The sequence below is a fragment of the Xyrauchen texanus genome, chromosome 27, assembly GCF_025860055.1.
Source record: "Xyrauchen texanus isolate HMW12.3.18 chromosome 27, RBS_HiC_50CHRs, whole genome shotgun sequence".
In the NCBI taxonomy this organism is placed as follows: Eukaryota; Metazoa; Chordata; class Actinopteri; order Cypriniformes; family Catostomidae; genus Xyrauchen; species Xyrauchen texanus.
Genome location: NC_068302.1, coordinates 592,463 through 620,126, shown reverse-complemented (window position 1 = coordinate 620,126; position 27,664 = coordinate 592,463). Strand labels below are relative to the sequence as shown.

General features: G+C 43.4%; 1 protein-coding gene across 1 annotated transcript in view; it reads right to left on the bottom strand.

The window, feature by feature from the left end:
* Positions 1 to 7,188: 7,188 nt before the first annotated feature.
* wdr46 (WD repeat domain 46) overlaps positions 7,189 to 27,664 on the bottom strand; it is a 43,854-nt gene continuing 23,378 nt past the window's right edge. Inside the window, exons 11-15 of the mRNA XM_052093731.1 lie at positions 26,257 to 26,410; positions 22,470 to 22,620; positions 21,245 to 21,435; positions 19,692 to 19,805; positions 7,189 to 7,478 (exon numbers count right to left, since the gene is read on the bottom strand). Of these exons, the coding sequence (XP_051949691.1) occupies positions 7,362 to 7,478; positions 19,692 to 19,805; positions 21,245 to 21,435; positions 22,470 to 22,620; positions 26,257 to 26,410 (727 nt within the window). The 3' untranslated portion in view covers positions 7,189 to 7,361. The remainder of the gene's footprint in view (positions 7,479 to 19,691; positions 19,806 to 21,244; positions 21,436 to 22,469; positions 22,621 to 26,256; positions 26,411 to 27,664) is intronic.

The following is a 27,664-nucleotide window of genomic DNA, read 5'->3' as shown; positions in this document are numbered from 1 at the left end:
GCCCTTGTGAGTGGGGAATTAATATTTGGCCGGCAAGAGTGCGGGCCAGTGTGTGTGTAGTACATAAGCACATAGACAGAGCGGCGGTGCCGGTCTGTGTGGACTGTGTCCCATTAATGCAGCTCACCAGGGGAGCTGTAGCGTATTAAACCGCTAGCAGTTTAGCCTGCAGAGCGGGTACTTCCAGATTGTAAAATCTGACAAAGGTGGAGGGGAAGCTCAGCCCGCTGCCACACATATGTCGTGAATGGAAATCCCGCTGGACCATGCCCACGAGGAGGCCATGCCTCTAGTGGAGTGAGCCTTAATGCCTAGCGGGCATGGTAGGTCTTTTGACGCTGCACGCGGCAGCAATAGCGTCCACTATCCATCTGGACAGTGTCTGTTTCGAGGCGGCGAGACCTTTGGTGCGCCCTCCGAACGAAACGAAAAGCTGCTCGGAGCTTCTGAAAGATGCGGAGCGCGCAGTATACAATCTCAGTGCTCTGACTGGGCAAAGGAGATTGGCGTCGCGTTCGCTATCAGATGCTGGTAACGCCGACAAGGAAATGATCTGTGCTCTGAAAGGAGTACCGACCACCTTGGGGACGTAGCCGTGTCTAGGCTTTAAAATGACCTTGGAGTCACTTGGTCCAAACTCAAGACACGCAGCGCTGACAGGTCTCCCACCCGTTTAACTGATGATAGGGCAGTTAGAAAAATGGTTTTAAGTGAGAGGTGTTTCACATCCACGGATTGAAGCGGTTCGAAAGGGGGGGCTTTCATAGCTTCGAGAACTATAGAAAGGTCCCAGATATTAACCGATGGGGGGGCGCGGAGGGTTCATCCTTCTAGCTCCCCTGAGGAAGCGGATGACCAGCTAATTTTTACCCTGTGACTGGCTGTGCAGGGGTGCAGCGAACGCCGCGACGGCCGCCACGTACACTTTGAGCGTGGATGGGGATCTGCCCTTATCCAGCAACTCTTGTAAAAACACGAGCAGCGGCGACACCCCACATGTCCGTGGGTCCAGGTCTCTGTCGGTGCACCATTTGAAAACACAGACCATTTTGACGCATAGAGTCTTCTCGTGGAGGGGGCTCTAGCGTGTATGATGGTGTTTATTACTCCTTCTGGCAAAGCGACGGGTAGTTGTTGATCACCCGTTGATGCCAGATCGTTCCGCGAGATTGCGAGAGGAGATCTGCTCTCACTGGGATGGGCCACGGCGCTGTCAGTGACAGCTGCATAAGCTCCGGGAACCATGTTTGATTCTCCCAGCATGGGGCTATGAGGAGCACCGAGTGGCGCGTTTCCCTGATCCTCTGCATTACCTGTGGCAATAGCGAGACGGGAGGGAAGGCGTAAAGCGGGCGGTTGGGCCAGTCCTGGGCCAGCGCGTCCTCGCTTTTCGAGAAAAATATTGGGCAGTGAGAGTTCTCTTCTAACGCAAAGAGGTCTATCGCTGCTCTGCCGAATATGCGCCATAACGTCTGGACTGTTTGAGCATGCAGGGACCATTCCCCTGGGGGAATATTGTCTCTGGACAGTCTGTCTGGGCTGTCGTTCAGGTGGCCTGTCACGTGCGTCGCCCTCAGCGAGCGCAGGTGGCACTGGGACCAACTCAGTATGCGTTTCGTCAGATGGAAGAGGTTCCTGGATCTGACACCGCCCTGGCGGTTTAGATAGGATACCACAGACCTGTTGTCTGAGCGGACCAGGACGTGGTGACCCTGAATGATCGGGAGGAAGCGCACGAGCGGCGTACTCGGCCGCTATCATTTCCAGACAATTTATGTGAAGGAGCTTTTCCTGAACTGACCATAGGCCAAAAACCGGAGAGCCCTCACAGGCCGCGCCCCAACCCGTGTTGGACGCGTCTGTCGAGATGACTTTTCGGCGAGATACAGCTCCCATCATCACTCCCCGCTGATACCACTCGGCCACTGTCCAGGGCTGCAGAGCTGAAATACAGGTCCGAGTCACTCTGATTGGCTGGCGGCCTGTGGCCCAAGCCCGGCGAGACGTGCGGGTGTTTAGCCAATGCTGAAGCGGGCGCATGCGCAGTAAACCCAGTTGAAGTACTGCTGCGGCTGAGGCCATGTAGCCTAGCACTCTCTGAAACTTCTTCAGAGGTGTGAGGCTGTTCATCTGAAATGACGCAGCTAGTCGCTGCACACGGCGCGCGCGCTGTGTAGACAAGCAAGCCGTCATTGCCACTGAGTCTAGTTCTATTCCAAGGAAGGAAATTGTCTGACTGGGCTGTAGTGAGCTCTTGGTCCAATTGACTGCAAGGCCCAAACTGTTCAGATGACTGAGGAGAACTGTCCTGTGAGACAGAAGCTCCGTATGTGATTGTGCCAAAAACAGCCAATCGTCCAAGAATGGCCTGTGACGGGGATTTATCTGAATCTGAAAGTATGCATCTTTCAGATCGAGAGAAATAAACCAGTCCCCCTGGCGCACATGCGCGAGGAGTTTGCTGGTTGTAAGCATTTTGAACGGTCTTTTTGCAAGCCTTTTGTTCAAAAACCCTGAGATCTAATATTGGTCTGAGGCCGGCATCTTTCTTAGGGACAAGAAAATAACGGCTGTAAAACCCTGACTCGCTCAGGGGAGGCGGCACTCTCTCTATGGCCCTTTTGCACAGAAGGTTTGCTATTTCTGAACGAAGCATGCACGCTGCTTCCGTGTTCACAGTAGTTTCGAGCCGAGCTCTGAAGCAAGGAGGACGGCGATCGAACTGTAGCAAATAGCCCTGTTTTATTGTGCTTAACACCCATTCGGATATCCCTGGAATATCTTCCCACGCTTTGAAGCGTAATGTTAGAGGGTGAGTGGCCAAATCGCTCTGATTGCCGCACACAGCGAGCTGAACAGAATGTGTGAGCACGCTTACTGTGCTTATGCTGGACTGCTCGCAGACAGCATGGACAGGCTGTTCTGTGAGTGACTTCCCGATTGAGGTGAATGGGGAAAGAGTCACGTCTGTTAAGTGATACGCAAGCATAGTCACAGGCACGGGACTTGCATACAGAGAAGTGTTTGCTGGCCGTGTGACAGAGCGGGCAGAGAATGGGCGCGCGCACGTATTCGTGAGCGCATTTATTGACTCTAACACTTTCGAGTGGTTCAGTAACCGCTTTTGAGTGTGCTCTGATGGGGACACGGAGCGTGTAATGCTTGTGTGTAGAGGTGAACACTGGATTGTGGGCACATTTTCTACACATAAGGCTGGTCGTGTGACAGAGCGGCCAGAGAATGGGCGCGCGCACGGATTCGTGGGTGCGTTTATTAACCCTAACACTCGAGCGGATCGTAACTGCTTTATGTGAGTGTGCCGTGATAGGGCCACGGGATGTGTAATGCTTGTGTGTAGGGGTGAACACTGGATTGTGGGCACATTTTCTACACATAAGACATGTTTGCTCTCTGGTATGGACACGGGATGTGTAATGCTTGTGTGTAGAGGTGAACACTGGGTTGTGGGCACATTTTCTACACATATGGCATGCTTGCTCTTTACCAGATTTATTTGGGTCGCCGTGAAAACGGCGTTTGAGCGCAGGCAAGCGGGCTGTTGGCTGCTGAATCTACCACTGTAGTAGCCTGAAGGAAGGGGACTGACAGGGGGCGAAGCTTTGATGGTGGTCCGGCCGCAGCGGGACTGATCCGTCGTTTTGTCAACAAAGCTAGGAGGACTTCGGTTGTTCAGGTTTCAGCGCAATTCTAGTCCGAGGCCCGCGGGGGGGCGGCGGTCTGAGCGCGATCGAGGGCGGCCGCCCTGTCGACGCTGAGAAGTCTGGCTTTGTTGAGCTGGGCGTTGTGAAGAGGCTCGTGCAGGAGGCTCACGTGGGCGGCCTGCAGAGGAGCTAGCGTGACGAGGCAGAAAGAGATTCATGGCTTGTGTGGCTTTTTGGACCTCTGAAAACCGGTCAATGATACCACTCACCGCGGAGCCGAAGAGACCGGATGGAGAGAGCGGTGCGTTGAGGAACGTAGAAGCTCTGCTTCTCCCATGTCGGCTAGCGTTAGCCACAGATGTCTCTCGGTCACAGTCAGCGCGGCCATGCACTTCCCTATAGCTTGGGCTGCAGCTTTGGTAGCGCGGAGGGCGAGGTCCGTAGCACTCCGTATGTCTGCAACCCCCTCTGGATGCCTGCTTTCCTCATCCCACTCCTGCAGAAGGTCCGCTTGGAGGATCTGTAGGACGGCCATAGAGTGCAGAGCAGATGCAGCTTGGCCGGCGGCGGAATAGGCGCGGCCAACACAGGCAGAAGTTGTTCTGCAGGCCTTAGACGGGAGCACCGGTTTAGACCGCCATCTCGCGGAGGTCGGGCAAATGTGTGTTGCTACCGCATACTCGACCGGAGGGATGGAAGCGTAGCCCTTCTCAGTGGCGCCGTCCACCGAAGCAAGAGAGGTGGAGACGTGGGATCGGACCCTGGCCGAGAAAGGCGCGTTCCATGATTTGGAAAGCTCGGCGTGGAGTTCCGGCAGGAAGGGAGCGGCCCGGTAGCGGGTGCTGCTGGCGGCGGCTCTGTAAAAGCAGCCGTCAAGTCTGTTGGGTGCCTGCTCAAGGGGCGGTGACCACTCGAGCCCGAGGCGGTCGACGGCCTGTGTGAGGAGGCGTGTTAGTTCCCCTTCGACTCCGGCGCGGGTCCTGCTGGATTCCTGGGCCGAGGAGGCGTGTGAGCCTGACCACACCATTTCAGATGATGTGGCGGTCTCCGGTGCTGAGAGGAGCGCGGCATGAGGCGCAAGTGGAGCGAGGCATCTTAAAAAAGACGCTCGTACTCTTTTGTGAAGTTCTTTAAGAACTAGCTTGCTTTTTAAAAAGGATATGTCGCCGGATGGCGTAGCTCGCAGGACGGCTGGAGGTGGCGAAGACGGCCGGCTTCTTCGAGCGCTGTCCACGCTTGCTTGATGCCCCTCGAACGGCGACGCGGCTTCCGGTTCAGTGATGCGAAGAGCTTCGCTGAAGAGATGAAAATCAGGGTTCCAGCCTACGAACTACGCTTATATGCACTCTAGTCACGCCCTTTTTGGCGGGCTTTGGTGCAGTGAGCGCTGGACGCCTCTCATTGGATGCGAGTTCGCCCAAGCTCGTCTATAGGCTGCAGCAGTTGCCGCAGAGCAACCAATGAGCTCGCTAGCTAGCCCGCTCAAGGTCTGCAGCTGCCGCACTGTGTTGACAATGGATACAAAATTAAGGATAATTTTTTGGCTTCAATATCTCAGAAAAGATTAATCTTTCCCGTAGAGTAAGCTAGCTTACGCAATACGAGAGAACCTCTCGTAAGAGAACTTCATTGCATGACCACTCAAGTGGGACTGTGGAGGATGCCAATCAGTTTATATCATAACTGAAACAGAGCTACAGCTTCATTGTTATGGAATAAGGTATTTAGGGACTAGTTGCTGTGAAACACATAGCTCAATGTTTTCACAACAACTGTTTTTTCACACAACATGCAAACAAGCAATTTCAGAAAGCAAAATTGCAAACATTAAAAAGTATAAAATTTGAAATGTACGACTTTCAAATCTAAAGTTGGGTCACGGAGAGTTTGTATCGATCCATCCTTGATCCTTAACAGTCAGAGTTAGCACAAGCAGCTCTAGTGAGGAGATAAACATGGCGAACTGTGCACCGCTCGCTCAGGTTTTAATGAGGGTGGATCTCTTCGCCAGCCATGGGTGATACCTTTCCCCTTTTGACGTCATAAGGGGCTGCAAAACTGAACAGCTCATTTGGAGACAGATTTTTATTGATGGGAAAAGGATAGAAATTAGGGGATGGTCTTTTACTTTATTTTGTGGTTGTCTACACACACTAGGGACACATAAAAATGTAAAAGTGGATTTTGCATAATATGTCCCCTTTTAAGGTTTTGGTAATTTGGGGAACAAACACAGGTTTTTTTTTAAGATGTAATTTGTGTGACAGAGTCTTTATGTGTTGTAGTTAATATGATCTGAGTGATGTCTCAAGGCAGCTACTAGACATTCGGATTAGCCAGCCTGTCTGCTTCCTGACCTGGGGCTGGTTAGTCAAATACTATCTCTATTAAGACTATGAGCCAAATTAATAGAGGTGAGCAGAATCTTCCCTGAAGGGATGGAGTCTGTCTTGCAGGTCAGGTCTACCCCAAAAACATAACAAATTGTTTGGTTTTGTCTTGCCTAGATTATTGTAATGCCCTGTTTTCAACTTTAAATCAACGCACTTTAGCATGGCTACATTTAGTGCAAAATGCTGCACTTTTGATACAAACAAAATATTTTAATCATATTACTCCAGTTTTGCTTCTTTGCATTGGTTATCAATTCATTTTTGGGTGGATTTTAAGATTTTATTAACTACATATAAAGCATTACATGGTTTGGCGTCAGATTATTTAGAAGACCTCATAGATCTTCTTATCGTGAACTGTTGGCTGTTCCAAGATCCAGATACAAAACAAAAGGTGATAGAGAGTTTGTAGTTAAGGCCACAGGATTATGGAACGACCTACCCTGGGATATTAGATCTGCTGAATCTGACTGTTTTAAAGTCTTGTTTAAAAACTCATTTGTATAAACTTGCTTTTACTACTTTATGAATTTTAGTTTTTTACTGAGTGTGATATGAATTTATATTTTGTGAAGCACTTTGTGCTAAATTGCTAAAAAAAGTGCTATATAAATAAAGTTATTATTATAAATTCTATGCTATTCTCCAGACACGACTCAGACAGTGACAATTCAGTGACAATAATCTACTATAAACCTTGCCACCATGAAGAGCAGGGAGGGGGCCAGAGCATATTACAGTGTCTGACATCACTATCTTTAGTGATCTCTGACTGGACAAATTTGTAATATTGCGATTGACCTCTGAACTAGTTGATTTTGTTTATGTCTTACAATTCTTTTATGTAGGATTTTGTGAAATCCCTATGAAAGACACAAATAGAACAAATAATTCCAGAACCAAGATGGCTGAAAAAGTGGGTGGGAACTGTTGCACTCTGTTAGCCTGCCTCGACATTCACAGAACATACCCAGACCGAACCCTTCTCTGAACTCCCCAACCCAGCTTCCTGTTTCAATAAAGTACAAGTTACTACAGGATAGAAAACTGCATGTCAAATTAAAATTAACGGGGTTTTTAAAGATAAACAATTCATTAAAGATGTACAATTTCTAATAGATTTTATACATATTTTATTAAACAAGCAAAGCTTTGTGTGTACACAGTCATGGAACAACAGAAATGATATTCAGAAGTTGTTTTGTTATAAAATTCCAATATACGTCTGCATCTTCAAACTGAGCATGTTCTCCTCTTTTTGAAAGTTCACAGCAGTTGTATTTTTGAACATTCCGAGATTTTGACCCTACTTCCTGAAACGGTCAAGCGTTGATTCCTTGCTCAACCCAAGGTTCTCGCTGGACTTCTCCTTCAGCAGCTTATCTCTCTCCATTCGCTCTTCTACTGTCTGTCGAATTACATCCTGCAGAACAACAACAGACAATGAAGTAGAGGCAATGATCATTTAAAATAATATTGTAAATAATAATAGGCCGAACACATTTTACTCATCGAGAGGTACCGCTTTAGTCGTAAGGGAATAATTTACATCATAAATTCATTGGAGCCTTACATTATGAATTAACAACTCGTTCGAGACATGCATGAACTCAGTCTGTGTTTGCCTCAGTTGTTTGTGCCCTCTAAAGTTACAGAGAACTTAGTAAGGAACACGGTCCGCCTTGCCATTACAAAAAAGTACCTGGCTCTCGAACATAAAAAGAAATCCTTTGTGATTTTCATTGTTTCCCACTACTTAGTTGGTTCTCATGTTGACGTGGTTACTCCTCAATCCGGGTGGCGGAGGACAAGTCTCAGTTGCCTCTTATCACGTGACTCGTTGTGCATGACACCGTGGAGACTCCCAGCATGTGAAGACTCATGCTACTCTCCACGATCCACACACAACTCACCACACACCCCATTGAGAGAACCACTAATCACCACCACGAGGAGGTTACCCCATGTGACTCAATTTGGTTGCTTAGGAGACCTGAGATATATATAACTATAAATGTTTTTATAGTACAATGACCTTATATATGTCAAACGATCAAGTACATTTGATTACTCATGAAACGACCCCTTTTAGAACTTGGCTGCTCTAAAGCCTTTTTTATTTTGACACTTTAGAGGTGGTCCAGAAATTACATGTAGTCTTCTAAAATTCTCTTTTTTCAGCCGGTGGTAAGAATAATTCTATGCTGATTCTTTTGATACTTGTATTCAAGTATAATGACTGATATTACTTAAATGAATTTAAATAAAAGGCATATACTTTATATACACAATTTATTTTGTGATCTATATGTTAAATGAATATGTACAAAATGCTGTCACATCTCTAGCTCCCTCACCCAAGTGAGGGAGCATTACTGCAGCATATAGTGTTTATGTCAGAGCTGACATTAGCGAACTTTGATGTAATGTAACTTTATATAAATTAGCTACATAGCTTTAGTCTTGTCATTGTATATCACAAGCAAAAATGTAACTTGAGAACAACAATTTGTCACTACATGCCCTGTCCCCTCAATGTCTCACAAAGTTAACACTGCATTGGCTACATCCCTTAATACATGTTAACTAAACTAGGTAGCTTGAGCACCTAACTAGGTTGCAAATAGCTTAAATGACTGGCATCCTGTTGCTCTGACCCCCATCATCTGCAAATGCTTTGAGACTAATCAGAGATTACACATCTGCTCTGTGCTGCCCACCTCAATGGACTCACCGCATTTTGCATACCGCAACAATCGATCCACTGATGCTGCCATTGCAACCAAACAACACACTGCACACTCCCACCTGGAAAAAAGGTACATGTGAGAATGCTGTTTGTAGACTACAGCTCAGCATTCAACACCATAGTGCCCTCCAAGCTTGATGAGAAACTCTGGGCTCTGGGATTTAACAGCTCGCTGTGCAGCTAGATCCTGGACTTCCAAGCCAGACGTCAGGTGGTTAGAATGGGCAGCAACTTCTCATCACTGACCCTCAACACTGGAGCCCCGGAGGGCTGTGTTCTCAGCCCACTCCTGTATCACATGATTGTGTGGCAACACATAGCTCCAATGCCATCATTAAGTTTGCTGACGATATGACGGTGGTAGGTCTGATCACTGACAATGATGAAACGGCCTACAGAGAGGTGGTGCACACTCTGACACACTGGTGTCAGGAGCACAACCTCTCCCTTAACGTCAGCAAGACCAAGGAGCTTGTAGTGGACTTCAGGAAGAAAGACGGAGATCACAGCCCCATCACCTTCAATGGAGCACTGGTGGAGAAAGTCAGCAGTTTCAAGTTCCTCAGTGTCCACATCATTGAGGAACTCACATGGTCCATCCACACTGAGGCCGTTGTGAAGAAGGCTCACCAGCGCCTCTTCATCCCGAGATGGCAGAGGAAGTTAGGAATGAACCAACACATCTTCACACAGATCTACACCAGCACTGTAGAAAGCATCCTGACTGGCTACATCACTGCCTGGTACGGCAACAACACTGCCCTCAACTGCAAAGCCCAGCAAGTGTGGTGCGAACTTCCAAACACATCATCGGAGGTGAGCTTCCCTCTATCCAGGACATATACAGTGCATCCAGAAAGTATTCACAGCGCTTCACTTTTTCCACATTTTGTTATGTTACAGCCTTATTCCAAAATGTATTAAATTCATCATTTTCCTCAATTCTACAAACAATACCCCATAATGACAACGTGAAGGAAGTTTGTTTGAAATCTTTGCAAAGTTATAAAAAAAAAAAGAAAATCACATGTACATAAATATTCACAGCCTTTGCCATTACACTCAAAATTGAAATCAGGTACATCCTGTTTCCACTGATTATCCTTGACGTTTCTACAATTTGATTGGAGTCCACCTGTGGTAAATTCAGTTGATTGGAAGGAACACACCTGTCTATATAAGGTCCCACAGTTAACAGTGCATGTCAGAGCACAAACCGAGCCATGATGTCCAAGGAATTGTCTGTAGACCTCTGAGACAGGATTGTATTGAGGCACAGATCTGGGGAAGGGTACAGAAATATTTCTGCAGCATTGAAGTTTGGAACCACCAGGACTTTTCCTAGAGCTGGCTGCCCGGCCAAACTGAGCGATCTGGGGAGAAGGGCCTTAGTCAGGGAGGTGACCAAGAACCCAATGGTCACTCTGACAGAGCTCCAGCATTTCTCTGTGGAGAGAGGAGAACCTTCCAGAAGAACAACCATCCCTGCAGCACTCCACCAATCAGGCCTGTATGGTAGAGTGGCCAGACGGAAGCCACTCCTCAGTAAAAAGCCATGACAACCCACCTGGAGTTTGACAAAAGGCACCTGAAGGACTCTTAAACCATGAGAAACAAAAGATTGAACTCTTTGGCCTGAATGGCAAGCGTCATGTCTGGAGGAAACCGGCACCGCTCATCACCTGGCCAATACCATCCCTACAGCGAAGCATGGTGGTGGCAGCATCATGCTGTGGGGATGTTTTTCAGCAGCAGGAACTGGGAGACTAGTCAGGATCGAGGGAAAGATGAATGCAGCAATATACAGAGACATCCTTGATGAAAACCTGCTCCAGAGCACATTGGACCTCAGACTGGGGCGAAGGTTCATCTTCCAACAGAACAAGGAGTGGTGGTGGCGTAGTGGCTAAAGCACAGGTCTGTTAATCAGCTAGGTTAATCAGCAAGGTCACTGGTTCGAACCCCACGGCCACCACCACTGTGTCCTTGAGCAAGGCACTTAACTCCAGGTTGCTCCGGGGGATTGTCCCTGTAATAATTGCACTGTGAGTCGCTTTGGATAAAAGCGTCTGCCAAATGCATAAATGTAAATGTAAACAACAGGACCCTAAGCACACAGCCAAGATAACAAAGGAGTGGCTACGGGACAACTCTGTGAATGTCCTTGAGTGGCCCAGCAAGATCCCAGACTTGAACTCGATTGAACATCTCTGGAGAGCAACCTGATGGAGCTTGAGAGGTCCTGCAAAGAAGAATGGGAGAAACTGCCCAAAAATAGGTGTGCCAAGCTTGTAGCATCATACAAAAAAAGACTTGAGGCTGTAATTGGTGCCAAAGGTGCTGCAAAGTATTGAGCAAAGGCTGTGAATACTTCTGTACATGTGATTTTTTTTTTTTATATACATTTGCAAAGATTTCAAACAAACTTCTTTCACGTTGTCATTATGGGGTATTGTTTATAGAATTTTGAGGAAAATAATGAATTGAAATCCATTATGAAATAAGGCTGTAACATAAAAAATGTGGAAAAAGTGAAGCACTGTGAATAATTTCCGGATGCATTGTATATTGTATAGGCTTGGTGTTAAAAACACACCCACCTGCTGGTGATGCCAATCAGGAGATGAGACACAACCCATGTTTTATGGTGGTGTGTTAAAATCCAAGAATTTTGTTTGAAGGTTCATAGTTTTATGTGTGACGTTTTGGGCACTCAAATTTTATTTTGCCCCAGACTCTGTATTTTGGGTGATGTGGTGGACATAAATTTAGGGGAAAAACACATAAAAAATTGGGTTATGACCAGTATTATGATTGTAGGCAAATTATTTTAAGGGGATGGAATTCAGGTGGTTCGCCCTCATTTCCGGAGTGGTGTGCGGAGATGGGGAGGGTGGTAACTTTCGAGGTGTCAAGCAGAAGGCTGGGGGTTTGGGATTTGTTTGATAGGAAATGGGCCAATTATTTAGTATTTTGGGGGGACTCTCAGGGAGGAGCTGTGGAGAGAGAAGTTTAAATTATATACATTTGTACCAGGGTTTCCGTTGTCCGGTAATTACCGGACATTGGCCGGTAAAAAAATTAAATGTCCGACAAAATTAAATCTCTCCTGTCAAATTGTCCGATTAAAATTGCCTAATAATCCCTTCCCCCTAACACAATCTGAATTTGAGAATAAGCCTAAAATGTATAAAGCAAAAATACACGATCTCTTGCTATGTTATAAAGGAACAGGCTCTATCGTTTGAAAGTTATGAAACAACATCGCATGCTGCATTTCAAATAAAGCGCACGCCTAAAATGGCTGCAATATAGACCTAAACAACGAACGATTGAGTGAGACGTTTCAAATATGGCCAGGCCCAGGCAGACTAGCTTTAAAATCTTTTTTCAGAGGCCAGACGATGGTGAATCAGGAACATCTCATTATAGATAGATCAGTGCTTCTAATCCGCGCATTACGTGCAGTTTTTTTCTCTATCATCAAAACTGAATAGCCTATGTTCATCAGTGCATGGTTACAGTCTATATCAAGCAGGGACACGTTTGTGTGCATTTTATTTTGTGATTTCACCGAATTAATAGAGAGTCTCCATAACGGCGATAGATTGAAACGTGCGTCCTAGTGAAGATTGCGTAACTCGCGCAGCGCGTCGTCCATGCAACTGATAGCAGCGGACACGAAGCTCAGCTTGATTTCAAAAACAACAGATTTTAGCGCTAGATCTCTTATTTAATAACGGACTAAATGAATGATCTGCTAGTTAACTGGAGATGTTTTATTTATTTGTATTAGGTACATCCGTGCCTCAATGTTTCAAAAAGTGAATGTGTGTGAAACCACAGTAAAAAACAATTGGCGTTGATTGACGCCAATCGGACGTTCATGTTTTTTTTTTGTCTATTTGAAAGTTAAGCTAATAATAATAATATGTTGCATTCTATACGGCCTGATTATGTCATTTTTTAAGTTACATAGACTGCCTCCAGTTTTCCTCAACTTGACTAATTAAGAGGCGATATATTTGACCGGCATATCATCAAAATGTCCGTAAAACGAAACCATTTTTTTCTAGCGGAAACTCTGATTTGTACGTGTGTGTGTACTCATTTGTGACCACAGGGGTGTTCATTGGGGGTCAGGGTGGGGGTTAAATGTTGATTCAATGTATAGATGTTGAGTTAATTCACACAAAATTATGACCATAATTATCTAAAATGTGACATTTATAATGATGGCTTTGTTTGTAAATGTAAATTAAAAGTTGCTAAAACATTGATAATATTCAGTAATTGTTGTAAATAATTACACTAACGCAATTTTTGTCCCTGGGTAGTAAGTGTTATTTCCTAATTCCTTGTGCCTCAAAAGTATAGAAAATGGCTTTAATTCCCCATACACTTTGCTTTTGTGCCCAGGACAATGATATTTTGAAATGTACCTATTTCCAATGAGAAAACGGGCACATTTTTGTCTTGTTGTTTTTCCCTTTCTTACATTATGTGAACAAAATTAATCCAAAATTAATGTGTATTTATACTAAAGTAATACAAAAATGACTACAAAAGATTTAGAAGAGTAGTTTTTCGAGATTTACGAATATTCTGTAAATCACTTTCACGAATCAGCCCCCCAATCTAGTCTCCCATCATGTTCTCGTTATATTGTCCTTGGTAGCGGCGTTCAAAGTCCAGTATATCCTGATGGAAGCACTCGTCTGGTTCCTCCGAGTACGCTCCCATGTTCTCCATGAATTTATCAAGATGAGCATCAAGGATATGGACTTTGAGGGACATCCTACAGCCCACTGTGCCATAGTTCTTCACCAGATTCTCAACCAGCTCCACATAGTTTTTGGCCTTGTGATTGGCCAGGAAGCCCCGAACCACTGAGACAAAACTATTCCACCAAGCTGTTTCTCCTTAGTAGTGAGCTTCTTGGGGAATTATCTGTATCTGTGGTCCAACGAAGACATCGGCTTTGACCTTTGCCTCAGACAGCTTAGGGAAGAAGTCTTAAATGTACTTGAAGGCTGCCGACTCATTATCTAGAGCTCTGACAAATAGTTTCATAAGCCCAATTTGATGTGCAGTGGTGGCATCAGGAACTTCCAGGGGTCCATCAGTGGCTCCCACTTGATGTTGTTCCTCCCCACAGAGAACTTTCCACGCTGTGGCCAGTCCCGCATGTGGTAGTGCGCCTTGATGTCCCTGCTGTCCCAAAGGCAAAGATAGCTGGGAAACTTGGTAAAACCGCCTTGGACTCCAATCAGGAATGCCACCATTTTGAACTCTCTTATGACATCCCAGCCATACTCATCATACTTAAAAGGTGTCCAGCAAGGTCTTGATGCTGTTGTAATCATCTTTGAGGTGCACCGAGTGAGCCAGGGGAAGAAACGGGTACTTGTTACCATTATGGAGCAGCACGGCTTTGAGGCCCCTGGATGAGATGTCAATGAAGAGGCACCACTCATTCTGGTTATAGGTGATTCTGATTGCCTTGAACAGACTGGTCACATTGTGGCAGAAGCAGAGCCCATCTTGACGGGTTAAGAAGCTGGAAAAAGGTTGGTGACACTTCCTCTGATCTGCGACTCACACTTTCATCCATGAAGTACCACTGATTGAGCCTAGACGTCAAAAGCTCGGCATTGGACTTGGTGAGAGCAAGATCTCTAATCAAGTCATCAACTTTTTGGTTGGGGTAGTATAGGTTTCTCTCCTCAGCTCCACCTCTGAAATTGTCATCTGGATCTAAATCGTCTTCCTCGCTCTGTGACTCTGGCTCTTTTCTAAAGACGGCTGCTCTCTCTCTCCGGAAGAGTGGGTACGGGGAGCTCATGGCAGTGTGGCGCCGGGGCGATGGATGAAGGAAGGTCTGGATATGGGATAGCAGGTGCATTCTTGCCAGACCCACGTTCGGAAGGGTCCATCATGCAAAAGCATCAGTTGCTTGAGTGGTCAGTGGGTTCCCGCAAAATTCTTGGGATAGCGAAATTCGTGGCTCTCTTTCCCCCCTTTCTTCTACAAAAATACATTTATTTCACCCATGACTAATGTGTAAGAGATTCTCGCAACATTTTTCATATATGTTTTTTTCAATCAAATATAAAAGGTGAAATGAGGTGCCCAGAGTTTGCCTTGATCCCTGACAGGCATGCCGAAATATGCCTTGTAGAGTACTTTTTCACTCTTGTCTTGATAAATTGGCCGCAGACATTGTAAAATGTGTCTGCCGGGTGCTTGCAGCCTCTTGATGCCAACTCAGAAAAATGCAGATATATTTGTGGGGAATAATAGCCATTTTCTATACTTTTGAGGCATAACAACACCTATTATAAAGGAACCCCCCCCTCCCCCAATTAAGTGTCATGTTGTTTTAGTAACCATTATGAAAATTAACCATGATTTTATTATAGTTTTTTTTTTTTTTAGGAACATGACCGTGGTAACCTTGTTAATTCTGTGGTTACTATGGCTTTACTACAAATATCATGGTTAAACTATTGTTATATGCAATTGTTTATTGTGTTTCTTTCCACACAAAAGAGTTTCCAATGGGATTAGATCCAAGATGGCGGTGCGGTAGCACACAGCGGCCACTCCGGATCCACAAATGGTGCTATTTTTTTAAAAAAGCCCGACTTTTGCAGCACATGGACATCGGAGCAACCGGTGTTCGTGTCTACCATCGCCAGACACTACTAAAATATAAGACTCATGCAAAAACCAAGCTGCATGATGACCTGCAGGAGGCACTATGCGTACTCGGCTTGCTGCGGAGACCAGGCCTCCAGTCCTCGGCGTCGCCTGATGCCGGTGGCGGGGGGAGAGGATGTCGTAAGCGGTGTGCGAGAAAGCGGAAACGCGGCAAGAGGGCGGGGGTCCATGCTAGGCTAAAAACAAACCCTAGCCGGCCGGCACTCCCGTCTATCCTGCTCTCAAATGTTTGCTCCCTGGACAATAAACTGGACTATATCCGACTCCAGCAGGCTACGCAGCGTGAGTTTAGAGACTGCTGCGTCTTTGTTTTCATGGAGACGTGGCTCAGCGACAGAGTTCCGGATGCCGCCATTCAGCTAGACGGGCTCACCTCGTTTCGTGCCGACAGAAATACAGCTCTCTGCGGTAAGACTCGCGGTGGTGGCTTGTGTGTTTACATCAACACGGAATGGTGCAAGAACTCTATGCTAGTCTCTAGTTACTGTTCATCGCTGTTGGAGCTTGTGACTGTTAGATGCAGACCTTTTTATCTACCACGGGAATTCACCACTGTTTACATAACCGGAGTTTACATTCCCCCCAGCGCTAACGCTAAGGAAGCGCTCTGTGAACTGTATGGGGCTATGAGCGAACTGCAGAACGCTCACCCTGACGGACTGTTTATTGTCGCCGGAGATATCAACCATGCAAATCTCAAGACAGTGCTCCCTAAATTCCATCAGTATGTGGACTTTGCAACGAGAGGGGCGAACGCGCTTGATCTTGTTTACACAAACATCCCAGGTGCGTACCGGGCGGAGCCCCGCCCCCCACCTCGGCTACTCAGACCACATCTCTGTTATGTTAATTCCAGCATACAGACCGCTCGTCAGACGCACAAAACTGCTTCAGAAGCAGGTGAAAACCTGGCCAGCAGGAGCCATCTCTGCTCTTCAGGACTGTTTTGAGTGTACTGACTGGCACATGTTCAGGGAGGCTGCAACATATGGCGATTCTACCAACTTGGAGGAATACACAGCATCAGTGACCAGCTACATCAGCAAGTGCATTGATGTCACTTTCTCCAAGACCATCACCACACACTCCAACCAGAAGCCGTGGATGACTGCGGAGGTGCGCACGCTGCTGAGGTCCCGAGACTCCGCCTTCAGAGCAGGCTATAAGGCAGCCCTAAGAACAGCTAGGGCCAAACTGTCACGGGCAATCAGAGAGGCAAAGCGCGCACACGCCCAGAGAATCCACAGTCACTTCCAGGACAGCGGTGACACGCGGCGCATGTGGCAGGGCATCCAGGCCATCACCAACTACAGGACAACATCAGTTGCCTGTGACAAAGATGCCTCCCTTCCAGATGCGCTGAACGACTTCTATGCTAGGTTTGAAGTGCAGAACGACGTTGTGGTGAGGAAGACCAACCCTCCTCCCAACGACCAGATGCTCTGTCTTACCACGGCAGATGTGAGGAAAACTCTACATAGACTCAACCCACGGAAGGCTGCTGGAACAGACAACATTCCTGGCAGAGTGCTCCGAGGATGTGCAGACCAGCTAGCAGATGTTCTTACTGACATCTTCAACATCTCTCTGAGCAGCGCCATCGTTCCAACGTGCTTCAAGGCCACCACCATCATCCCCATGCCAAAGAAGTCTTCAGTGTCCTGCCTCAACGACTACCGTCCCGTCGCACTTACACCTATCATCATGAAGTGCTTCGAGAGGCTCGTCATGAGGCACATTAAGACCCAGCTGCCCCCTCACTAGACCCACTGCAGTTTGCGGATCGTCCAAACCGTTCAACGGACGATGCCATCGCCACAACCCTCCATCTGGCCCTCACCCACCTAGACAATAAGGACTCATACGTTCGAATGCTGTTCATAGATTTCAGCTCAGCATTCAACACAATCATTCCCCAGCACCTGATTGGAAAGCTGAACCTGCTGGGCCTGGACACCTCCCTCTGCAACTGGATCCTGGACTTCCTGACTGGGAGACCTCAGTCAGTCCGGATTGGGAACAGCATCTCCACCACCACCACACTGAGCACTGGGGCCCCTCAGGGCTGTGTGCTCAGTCCACTGCTGTTCACTCTGCTGACTCATGACTGTGCAGCAATGCACAGCTCGAACCACATCATCAAGTTCGCCGATGACACGACCGTAGTGGGTCTCATCAGCAAGAACGACGAGTCAGCATACAGAGAGGAGGTGCAGCGGCTGACGAACTGCTGTAGAGCCAACAACCTGTCCCTGAATGTCGACAAAACAAAAGAGATGGTTGTTGACTTTAGGAGAGCACAAGGTGAACACACTCCGCTGAACATCGGCGGCTCCTCTGTGGAGATCGTCAAGAGCACCAAATTCCTTGGTGTTCACCTGGCGGAGAACCTCACCTGGTCCCTCATCACCAGCTCTATCACAGTCTCTACTTTCTTCGAAGGCTGAGGAAAGCACATCTCCCACCCCCCATCCTCACTACATTCTATAGAGCAGAGATGCCCAAAGTTGGCCCGTGGTAACCTTTGATTTGGCCCACCATACCGTCCGGGGAGAGGGGGGAGATGGGGAGTGATACCTTCGACACAGATCGTCATTTCTAATTTGACATAACATTTTTGTTTGTTTTATTGAACTACAACAGCGTAAACTGAAATTAAATGTTTAAATTAAATGTAAATGAATTAGATACTTTCCTGTAAATGCGCAATTCAAGGTCCAGCACCGCGTGCTTTGCGACACTTGACGTCAATTAACGTCAACAAATTAAACGCAATAATGGAGAAATCAAGGCAGTGGCACACAGACAAGAGAAATTTTAAAAAAGTTTGGCAAGATGAGTTTTTATCTTGTCTTTGTCTGTAAGTCAGCTACAGCCCAATCTTGAAAAACTTCTGAAAAATAAGGACCAGCTTCATATCTCTCATTAGGTCACTGACATTGCAACCACATGGTTTTTATTATTGCTTGTGTATTTGGCATTGAACTGTATTGTACATTGAACACTTGGGGATTGTTGGTTGTATTGTAATAAGTTCATTAAAATGCAAAAACTGCATTAGTTAATCAGATTAAAGTTGTTTTATATTTATTTTAAATATTATGAAATAAATAAACCCATAGCAACTTTAATGTAATACAGTTTGATTTATGATGCAAAATGTACTTTTGGAACATGGCCCTCAATCAAGTTTGATTTTTGGCCATTCATAGGAAAAAGTTTGGGCACCCCTGCTATAGAGGGACTATTGAGAGCATCCTGAGCAGCTGCATCACTGCCTGGTTTGGGACTTGCACCGTTTCGGACCGCAAAGCCCTGCAGAGGATAGTGAGGACAGCTGAGAAAATCATTGGGGTCTCTCTTCCCTCCATCAAAGACATTTACAAAAAACACTGTATCTGCAAAGCAACCAGCATTGTGGACGACCCTACACACCCCTCACACAAACTCTTTACCCTCCTGCCGTCTGGCAAGAGGTACCGAAGCAGTCGGGCCCTCACGGCCAGACTGTGTAACAGCTTCTTCCCCCAAGCCATCAGACTCCTCAATACTCAGAGACTGGTTTGACACACACACACACACACGTGTCCTGAGTTGCACTTTAATTACTGTCACTTTATAACTGTCTGCTACCTCAATAACTGCTATGTGCATAGAACATTATCTCATAGTATGTTATGTTTACGTTTTTAGAAACTGTCATCGTTTTGCACTACTGAGTACTGGTCGGCGCTTCACTGTGTCTATTGTCCTGTTTATCGTCAGACATTTGTTGTACTGTCCCGTACTTTGCACATGGTTGCACGTGCACTTTATATAGGTATATATAGGTATTTTATATAGGTATCTTATTTCGTTGTGTTGTCTCATGTGGTCCTGTGTTGGTCCTTTGTTGTTTTTATGTAGCACCATGGTCCTGGAGGAACGTTGTCTCGTTTTGCTGTGTACTAACTGTATATGGTTGAAACGACAATAAAAAACCACTTGACTTGACCAATGAGTTCCAAACAGCGAGCTTTAGATATTCTAAACTGATTAAGAAATATATAACACCGGATTGATGAGAAACATTTTTATCAGTGCATCCATAGTTCAAAAACAGATAAATGCACCTATTGCATTTGACCTGGAAGAAGAAAAGACAGACAGACAGACAAACAATACCCTCTGATCCTCATGGGCCACTTTCTTCTTTCTCTTCTCTTTGGCACCAGCTGAACTTCTGCCCTTCTTCTTTGTCCTTGGCTTAAATTTCTCTGTGGCTAATGGATCAAAGCCCTGACACAGAAAAACAACACCACACAATATCAGAAATCTCAACATTAAAACCAACTGCCTAATATTGTGTGGGATCCCCTTGTGCCGCCAAAACTGCACCAACCCGCATCTCAGAACAGCATTCTGAGATGATATTCTTCTCATCACAATTGTACAGAGTGGTTATCTGAGTTACCGTAGACTGTCAGTTCAAACCAGTCTGATCATTCAGCAGTTACAGAAATCTCAAACCAGTCCATCTGACACCAACAATCATCCATGTGATTATCTAATCAGCCAATCATGTGGCTGCAGTGCATAAAATCATGCAGATACGGGTCAGGAGCTTCAGTTAAAGTTCACATCAACCATCAGAATGGGGAAACATGTGATCTCAGTGATTTGGAGAGTGGCATGATTGTTGGTGTCAGATGGGCTAGTTTGAGTATTTCTGGGTTTTCACACACAACAGTCTCTAGAATTTACTCCAAATGGTGCCAAAAACAAAAAAGATCCAGTGAGGGGCAGTTCTGTGGACGGAAATGTCTTCTTGATGAGAGAGATCATCAGACTGGTTTGAACTGATAAAGTCTACTGTAACTCAGATAACCACTCTGTACAATTGTGTTGAGGAAAAAAAAAAGTCAAGTCAATTTTATTTGTATAGCACCTTTCACAACACACATCATTTCAGAGCAGCTTTACAGAAGATCAGGCATAAACAGACGATAAAACTATAATGTCTGTAATGTCATCATGGTGTAGTTCGATTAAATATGATTGTTAATTGTGTTTAAAAATAATTAATAATTGTATTAATAACCCCAGTGAGCAGCTGAAAGCCACTGTGGCAAGGAACACAAAACTCCATTAGATGCTGATTAATGGAGAAAAATGAATATCATGAATATAATGACAATATTAGTTATTTGTGTGTAATATGTGGAATGCTGTTCTGAGATGCGGGTTGGTGCTGTTTTGGCGGCACGAGGAGGACCTACACAATATTAGCCTGGTGGTTTTAATGTTGTGGCTGACCAGTGTATATTAGTTGACACATATCTGAGAGATTTTGTTTTCACATATCGGTGTATTCATATACATTTAAAACTCAAGATTTTAGGTTAAAATGTATATGAATGTCTAAGGCAGGGGTGTCAAACATTTGGCCCATTATTTAAGAAAATAAATTATGCTTAAACACATTCACGTTTACTTAGCCAATTACAGCAGTATTATGTATTCATATTATTAATTTAAGCCATATACTCTTTATATAACATTCGATGATGTTTCCAATCCAGCCCATTACCTAAAATGAGTTTGACCCCCCTGGTTTAAGGCAAAATATATATATATTTGGGGTCTGTAAATGGTCACCATTTATTTGTAGTTTCTTCAACCATTTTGAATTTGCATTCACTACGAGCCACACATATGTATACAAGTGCTAAACTAACCAATGCTGCGACTCGTTCCTTGTGTCTCTGCTCAAAGCTGGTCTGATCCACTTTACTCAGCTGTCCTGAGTCCAGACCGATCAGCTCCGGCTGCACCTTCTCCAGCAGAGCCTTGACCTCCCACTCCTGTCTCTGTTTAGCACTGCGATATGGGTTTGTGTCCAGAGCATCAAAATTGGCTTCTCCCGCACCTGGAGAGACAACACATAAGAACATGTGCAATAGTAGACTATTGGGAAAGACCAAAACAGAGCAATCTTTTTTTTCTGTCAATTACAATCAATAAATCAGACACAATGCTAAACAAACACACTCAGAAATGAAGGATTCAGACAATAACACACTGACAATGCAGAACACACTTTTTCAAAAAACATTTTTACTATAAAAAGTTTGAAATTGCTAAATATTTACTCCGATTCTTGTGATTTATATCAGAATTTTTGCAGTTCATTTCTGTTACTTGATGTTCATTTTCTTGATATTATTATGCTTTAATCCATTTATGAGTCATTCCATTTTTATGTTTGAAATAAATTATTGTTATGTAAATGTTTATTCTATGTAACATCATGGTCAGGTTTGATCACAGCATAACGACATTAACTGCAAAAACTGACACTTCAAATCAATTTAAAATGTTAAACTTTGACTAATAATAGTTTGATAATGTCTGAATATTTATCCAAATGCATATCTTGTAATAAGAGATCAATTGAAGTTACAATTAGTCATCAGACTACAGTCTGTGTACAGTCATCTACATCACATGATGTTCAACTCAATTTTAATGTTCTTCAGGGAAGAAGAAATGGAATCATTATCATCATTAAAAAAAAAGGGGTTACACATCTAACCCTTCCAGTCAAAAATGACGTGAATACCGCAGGAAAGTGAAAATGTTCAATACCATCTGCCCCATTGGGCAAATCCTTAAACAACATGGCCTAAGATTTCATTGATACAAATTATTGGGTGATACAATAATTTACATCAGTTATTGCTCCTCAGATTTTCCTGCTCCCACATTATCTGCTTGCATTCACAATCTCAAATTCTGGCCGGATTAAACTTTCTCAAGGTCAAAGCTGATAATTGCAAAATAATATTTGTTGGGTCTACATCCTCCTAAATCTAGAAACTAGGGGTGATCTTTCAGCAGTCACTATTCTTCGAGGCTTACATTCAATTAAAGACACCTGTCCTGTGTGTGAACATGTCTAACCTGGAACAATCATACTGGTGAATCCCTCTCCATGTCCAATTCCCAGCACATCCTCGAAGGGACAGTACGCCACACCCCAAACCTGCCCGCGCAGACGGTGAGCCATGTAGGGTTTGGATACAGGACTGCCTCCCCAAACATTCTGGTAAACCTACGCACAGATAACTTGGTTAATCATCTAATAGAAAATCACACTAGCACTGTGATATATGTGCACATGCTTAATGTGACAAGTTACACAAGTAGGAAGTCCTGAAACAACCAATCACAGCTCTCTGGTTTCAGGGCTAGGTTGAATATGCTATACTTGTGTGTCATGTGACACTTTTTTAAAAGAATTAGAAACACTCATGTTCTATTTTGTTTTTGTGAGAACTAGGAGACATTATATCAGCGTTGTGGAGCAGTTATCTGAATGTAGTGACGCTACTAACTTAAATATTTCAGTAGTGTGTCAGTAGTTCAGTTATTTTCAGTATCGAGCTTCATTTTCCAGTGACACAAAACACTTCATTTGTCACATTGTATTATGAATGCAGTAATGAGTCGAGGAAGTAATCAAACACACCTAAACCATCCTCTCGCTCTAAGAAAACTGAATCATTTCAGTGAATCAGTTCGTTCAGACAGTTCATGTAAATAAACGATTGTCCTATATTTAGAGTGGGACTTTGATTTATTTTAGCGAGTTTGTTCCTTCAGATGGTTCAATGTGTGTTCAAAGTGCTATATTAATGTAAGGAAATATTATTATTAGTTCATTTACATTTATATAAAGCGCTTTACATAGTATAGAGGGAATCTCCTCAACCACCACCAGTTACTTGTTCACATAAATTATTCACTTGATCCATGCATAGCCTTAAAAGGGACTTTGCCTTTATAAAAGTGAAATATTCACTTGTTAATATACTTTCATTCAGTTACATAAAATAAGGTGCTTTCTAGTAGGGCTGGGACGATCATGGATTACAGAAATACGTTGATTTGCATAACATAATTAATGGAATAATTAAAATGGCAGCGCCCGGTTTAAGCATGGATTCCCTGAAGAACAAGCTGCAGCTAAAATAACTGACACACGGTCATCTAAAGCGTGAGAGTATTTTAACCAGAGACTCAACCATGTGGTGCTGTGTAAGATATGCAAATTCAAAACGGCTTATCACAGCCGTACAACCGCCATGAACGAACACTTGAAGTGAAAGCATCCCGGAGCGCTTGTCAAGACGGCAGCACCGTAAGTCCGGTTCACTTTTTGTCCTCACCCAAACATGATATAGTATTACAACACGTGTTTCTGTTAGTAGTAGTCACTTAAAATAGATTTTCAGCCCTCTACATTGCGAGTACATTTCTCACTATGTGACCAAAAAACATCTGTTATTAGTTACTGGCAATTACATTTTAACATTTCAAATGTTAAATAATCTCAAAGTCTTCCTTCATGAGAAATAAGGGCTTGTGAGTTAATCAGAGAGCCTTAAAATAATGCGTGAAAGTGAAGAATTTAAAGGCAGAAATATTTTACTAATCGCAAAATAAAATAAAATATAATATTTATACAGGTTAGCTGGGTTACAAAAGAAGCAAAAGAAACAAAACACTGAAAGTCCAATGGATCAAAAGTAAATCGGACAAATAAAGAGATATATATTTTAGTCATTTAGACATTCATGAAACACCTAAAACACACAATTAATCATCACAGTCCTAAAACAGTAATCATAGTCATAATCGCAATTATTTGTTTGACAATTAATTGTCAGCCCCTTTTTTCATTATTAGGTTCCACCTTGTGAATTGTTTTGTTAATAATATGTATGAAATTTCAAACAGATAGTCTCATTAGTAAAAATGCACTTTCATGACATCATAAAAATTGATAGAATGTGAAATTTGTACATTTTTAAAAAGCTAAAATGTGATTTAAAATTATAAAGCAAAATCAAATAAAAATGACAATATACTATATTGTGTGAATATATATGAAGAGGACCCCTCTCTCAGTTTGATTAATATATTTTTAGTTCATTATGCTTCCAGGTCGTCAAAAGTCTGGCGAGTAAAAAATATTTACCAGCCGATGATGATTCTCTCTCTAACATGATCATAGAGGGTTGATTTTCTAAATGTTTCCTCGTCGCCCTCATGTTTAAAGTCATTTCTGCACCGCTGCTAACGTAACTTTACACCATGCGTCATCTCATTTAGTTATTTGTTCGTTTGATATTTTCGGTTTTACTTTAACGGCATGTATGAGTGAGAAAATGGCGTAAACTGTGTGACTGTTACAGTCTGTAAATCATTTCTATTATATTCTTGCCCCACTGAGATTTAATGCAGATTGCACAAGTTTCAGTTATTCCTGTTAGAAAAACATTTAAATGTTCCTGAAATTGCTCTAATTTGACATTTGTGTCATTTATTACGTTGTTAAATTGCTAAATGTAGATTTATTTTATTTGAGTGATTTTGAGTGATTCAACTTGTTTAATTCCAGTAAAAGGAAAGTGCAATCTACATTTAGCAATTTAACAACATAATAAATGACACAAATGTCAAATTCAAGTCACTTTCAGGAGGAATATCAAACATTGTGCACCCTCGAGTTCAGCAGTCCAAAATAAAATGAATGTTGGACTGTAAAATGGAGATTACAGTTAAGGGCTATTTTTGTTGAGGAATAATGCCCTGCAGTGCACACTTCCTTTCTTGTACATTTGTTTGTTTAAGAGAAGATATTTAATAAAGATATTTAATAAAATATTGAAATATTAATATTTATGACTAAAGATTAAAGTATTTTTAAATATTTATTTTGGGTTAATTAATTGTTATACTTAACAAGTAATAATAAAAAATCTTTAGAAAAATCTGCAAATTAATCATTAGATTAATCGACTACTAGGAAAAATAATCGATAATAAAATAAACATTAGCTGCAGCCCTACTTTCTACATTATTAGAAATGAAGTATGTACTTCCAGTCACTTGTATCTCGAGAAGCTGAAGTTTAAAAGAAACTTCCACAACACCGTATTAGATTTATCGGACAAAACATGGCATAGCAAGTGGCTAGCCAACAATAGCCAACAATTAAAATCATCCAACAATGTCAACATTTGGACATAGTCTGCTGAATTAATGTTCAATTCATACTACTGTTAATTTCATTATCTTATTTAAGTGGCAAAACTGTAACATTTAGCGGTGTCCCACATTTTGCGCACAACCCTGTTCCTGCATATTTGCACAAATGGGAAATATAAATGATAACTACTAACAAACACTCATCCCAATCAAGCTCACCACTACTGAGTGATCACTTCATTTAGTCGAATACTCTTAAACATTACACTCTTCCCTATAGTGGAGACTTTTAATTCTAATTTCATGTATTGTGTGAACGTTTTATTATTTATTTTCTTTAACTCTACTATTTAGAAAGCACTTTGGTCAACAGCTGTTGTTTTAAATGTGCCACATAAATAAAAATATATTGTATAAATATGCAATCCTGTTTTGTCACTTTTTTTTTACTTCTCAAATTGTTTTTAGTTAATGTTGATAGCAATAAAGTTACTACACTACACACAAATCTGAGTTTTAAACTATGACATGTCCCCAATTTTGACAATAGAGTTGCAAAACTTACAGCCCTAAATGAAAATGAACAGAACATAAATCAGCTTTATATAATATCTGGCTCGACCTGCCTTCATCTTGTGTAAACCATGTGCATATTTCATCATCACAATAATAATAATAATAATATGAACACTACCTGCACAATATCTCCAGTAGCAGCACTGAGAAGTCCTCTCTGACTAAGAGAGAGGCAAGAAGCTCCCGCAGGGAGGAAGTATGAGTGAAGAGATTTAAATGCTCTTATGTCATACACTTTCAACTTCCTGTCCAGACCTGATGTCACCATGTACCTGCAACAAACAACACAGATTCCACAGTTACGGTCACAGCTGTATGGTCTTCAGTGAAGTATGGTGTACTCAGTTGAATTCACAGAGCACTGTACAGCTGCAACAGTTTCACAATATAAACTGCGTCTTATTCACGAACCACCCCGAGTCCGACATGGCCAGGTGCTATATGCACTAGTTTAGCACTGTGCCGGGTGTAATTCAGGGCTCAACAACAAGGGTGAGATCATTTCGGGCCTTCACATAGCCAGTGCTGTGTTGTCACTGTAGCTTACATTTGTTTCTTGTACACGTGTGTTTATGTCTCATAATGCTTACACGTATTTGGTTTTCTGTGATGTATGATGTTGTGAATATTTTTCGCAAATTATTTTGTTACCAAGGGAAGGTTATCTAGCTGGCTAACATAGATGAGGCTTTGTTAAAAACTGCAATAGTGACCTTTTAAGAATATAACACGGCTGTGGCTCAGGTGGTAGAGCGGGTTGTTCACTAATCGCAGGGTTGGTTCGATTCCTGGCCCACATGACCAAATGTCCTTGGGCAAGACACTGAACCCCAAGTAGTTCCCAATGGCTGGCTAGTGCCTTGCATGGCAGCTCTGCCGTCATTGGTGTGTGAATGGGTGATGGGACACAGTGTAAAGCACTTTGGTAATCTCTAAGGTTAAAAAGCGCTATATAAGTGCAGACCATTTACCATTTCATGTACTTATATTACAGCTGTATATTTTCCAGCTACTATTGCAAAATTAAAACCTAGACTTTATTTACTTATTGTAAATAAAACAACATTTAATGAAATATAATTTTTTTTTCGGGAACATACACTGATGAGCCAAAACATTATGGCCGCTCACAGGTGAAGCGAACGAAGGCTAGCTAGTCTGGTCTGATCCGGCAGAAGGTCTAATGTGGCACAAGTCACAGAAAATTGTAATAATGGTTACCGGAGGAATTTTTCACAACACACAGTTCATCGTACCTCTCTATGCATGAGGCTGCATAGCCGCAGAACGGTGCCCATGATGACCCTTATGAACCATCGAAAGAACCTACAATGGGCACGTGAGCATCTGAACTGGACCTTGGAGCAGTGGAACGAGGTCAAAAGGAAGTGCCTGTAGAGCTCAGTGACAGGATTGTGTCGAGGCACAGATCTGGGGAAGGCTACAAATCAATTACAGCTGTGCCCAAGAGCACAGTGGCCTCCATAAACCTTAAATGGAAGTTTGGAACAACCAGGACTCTTCCT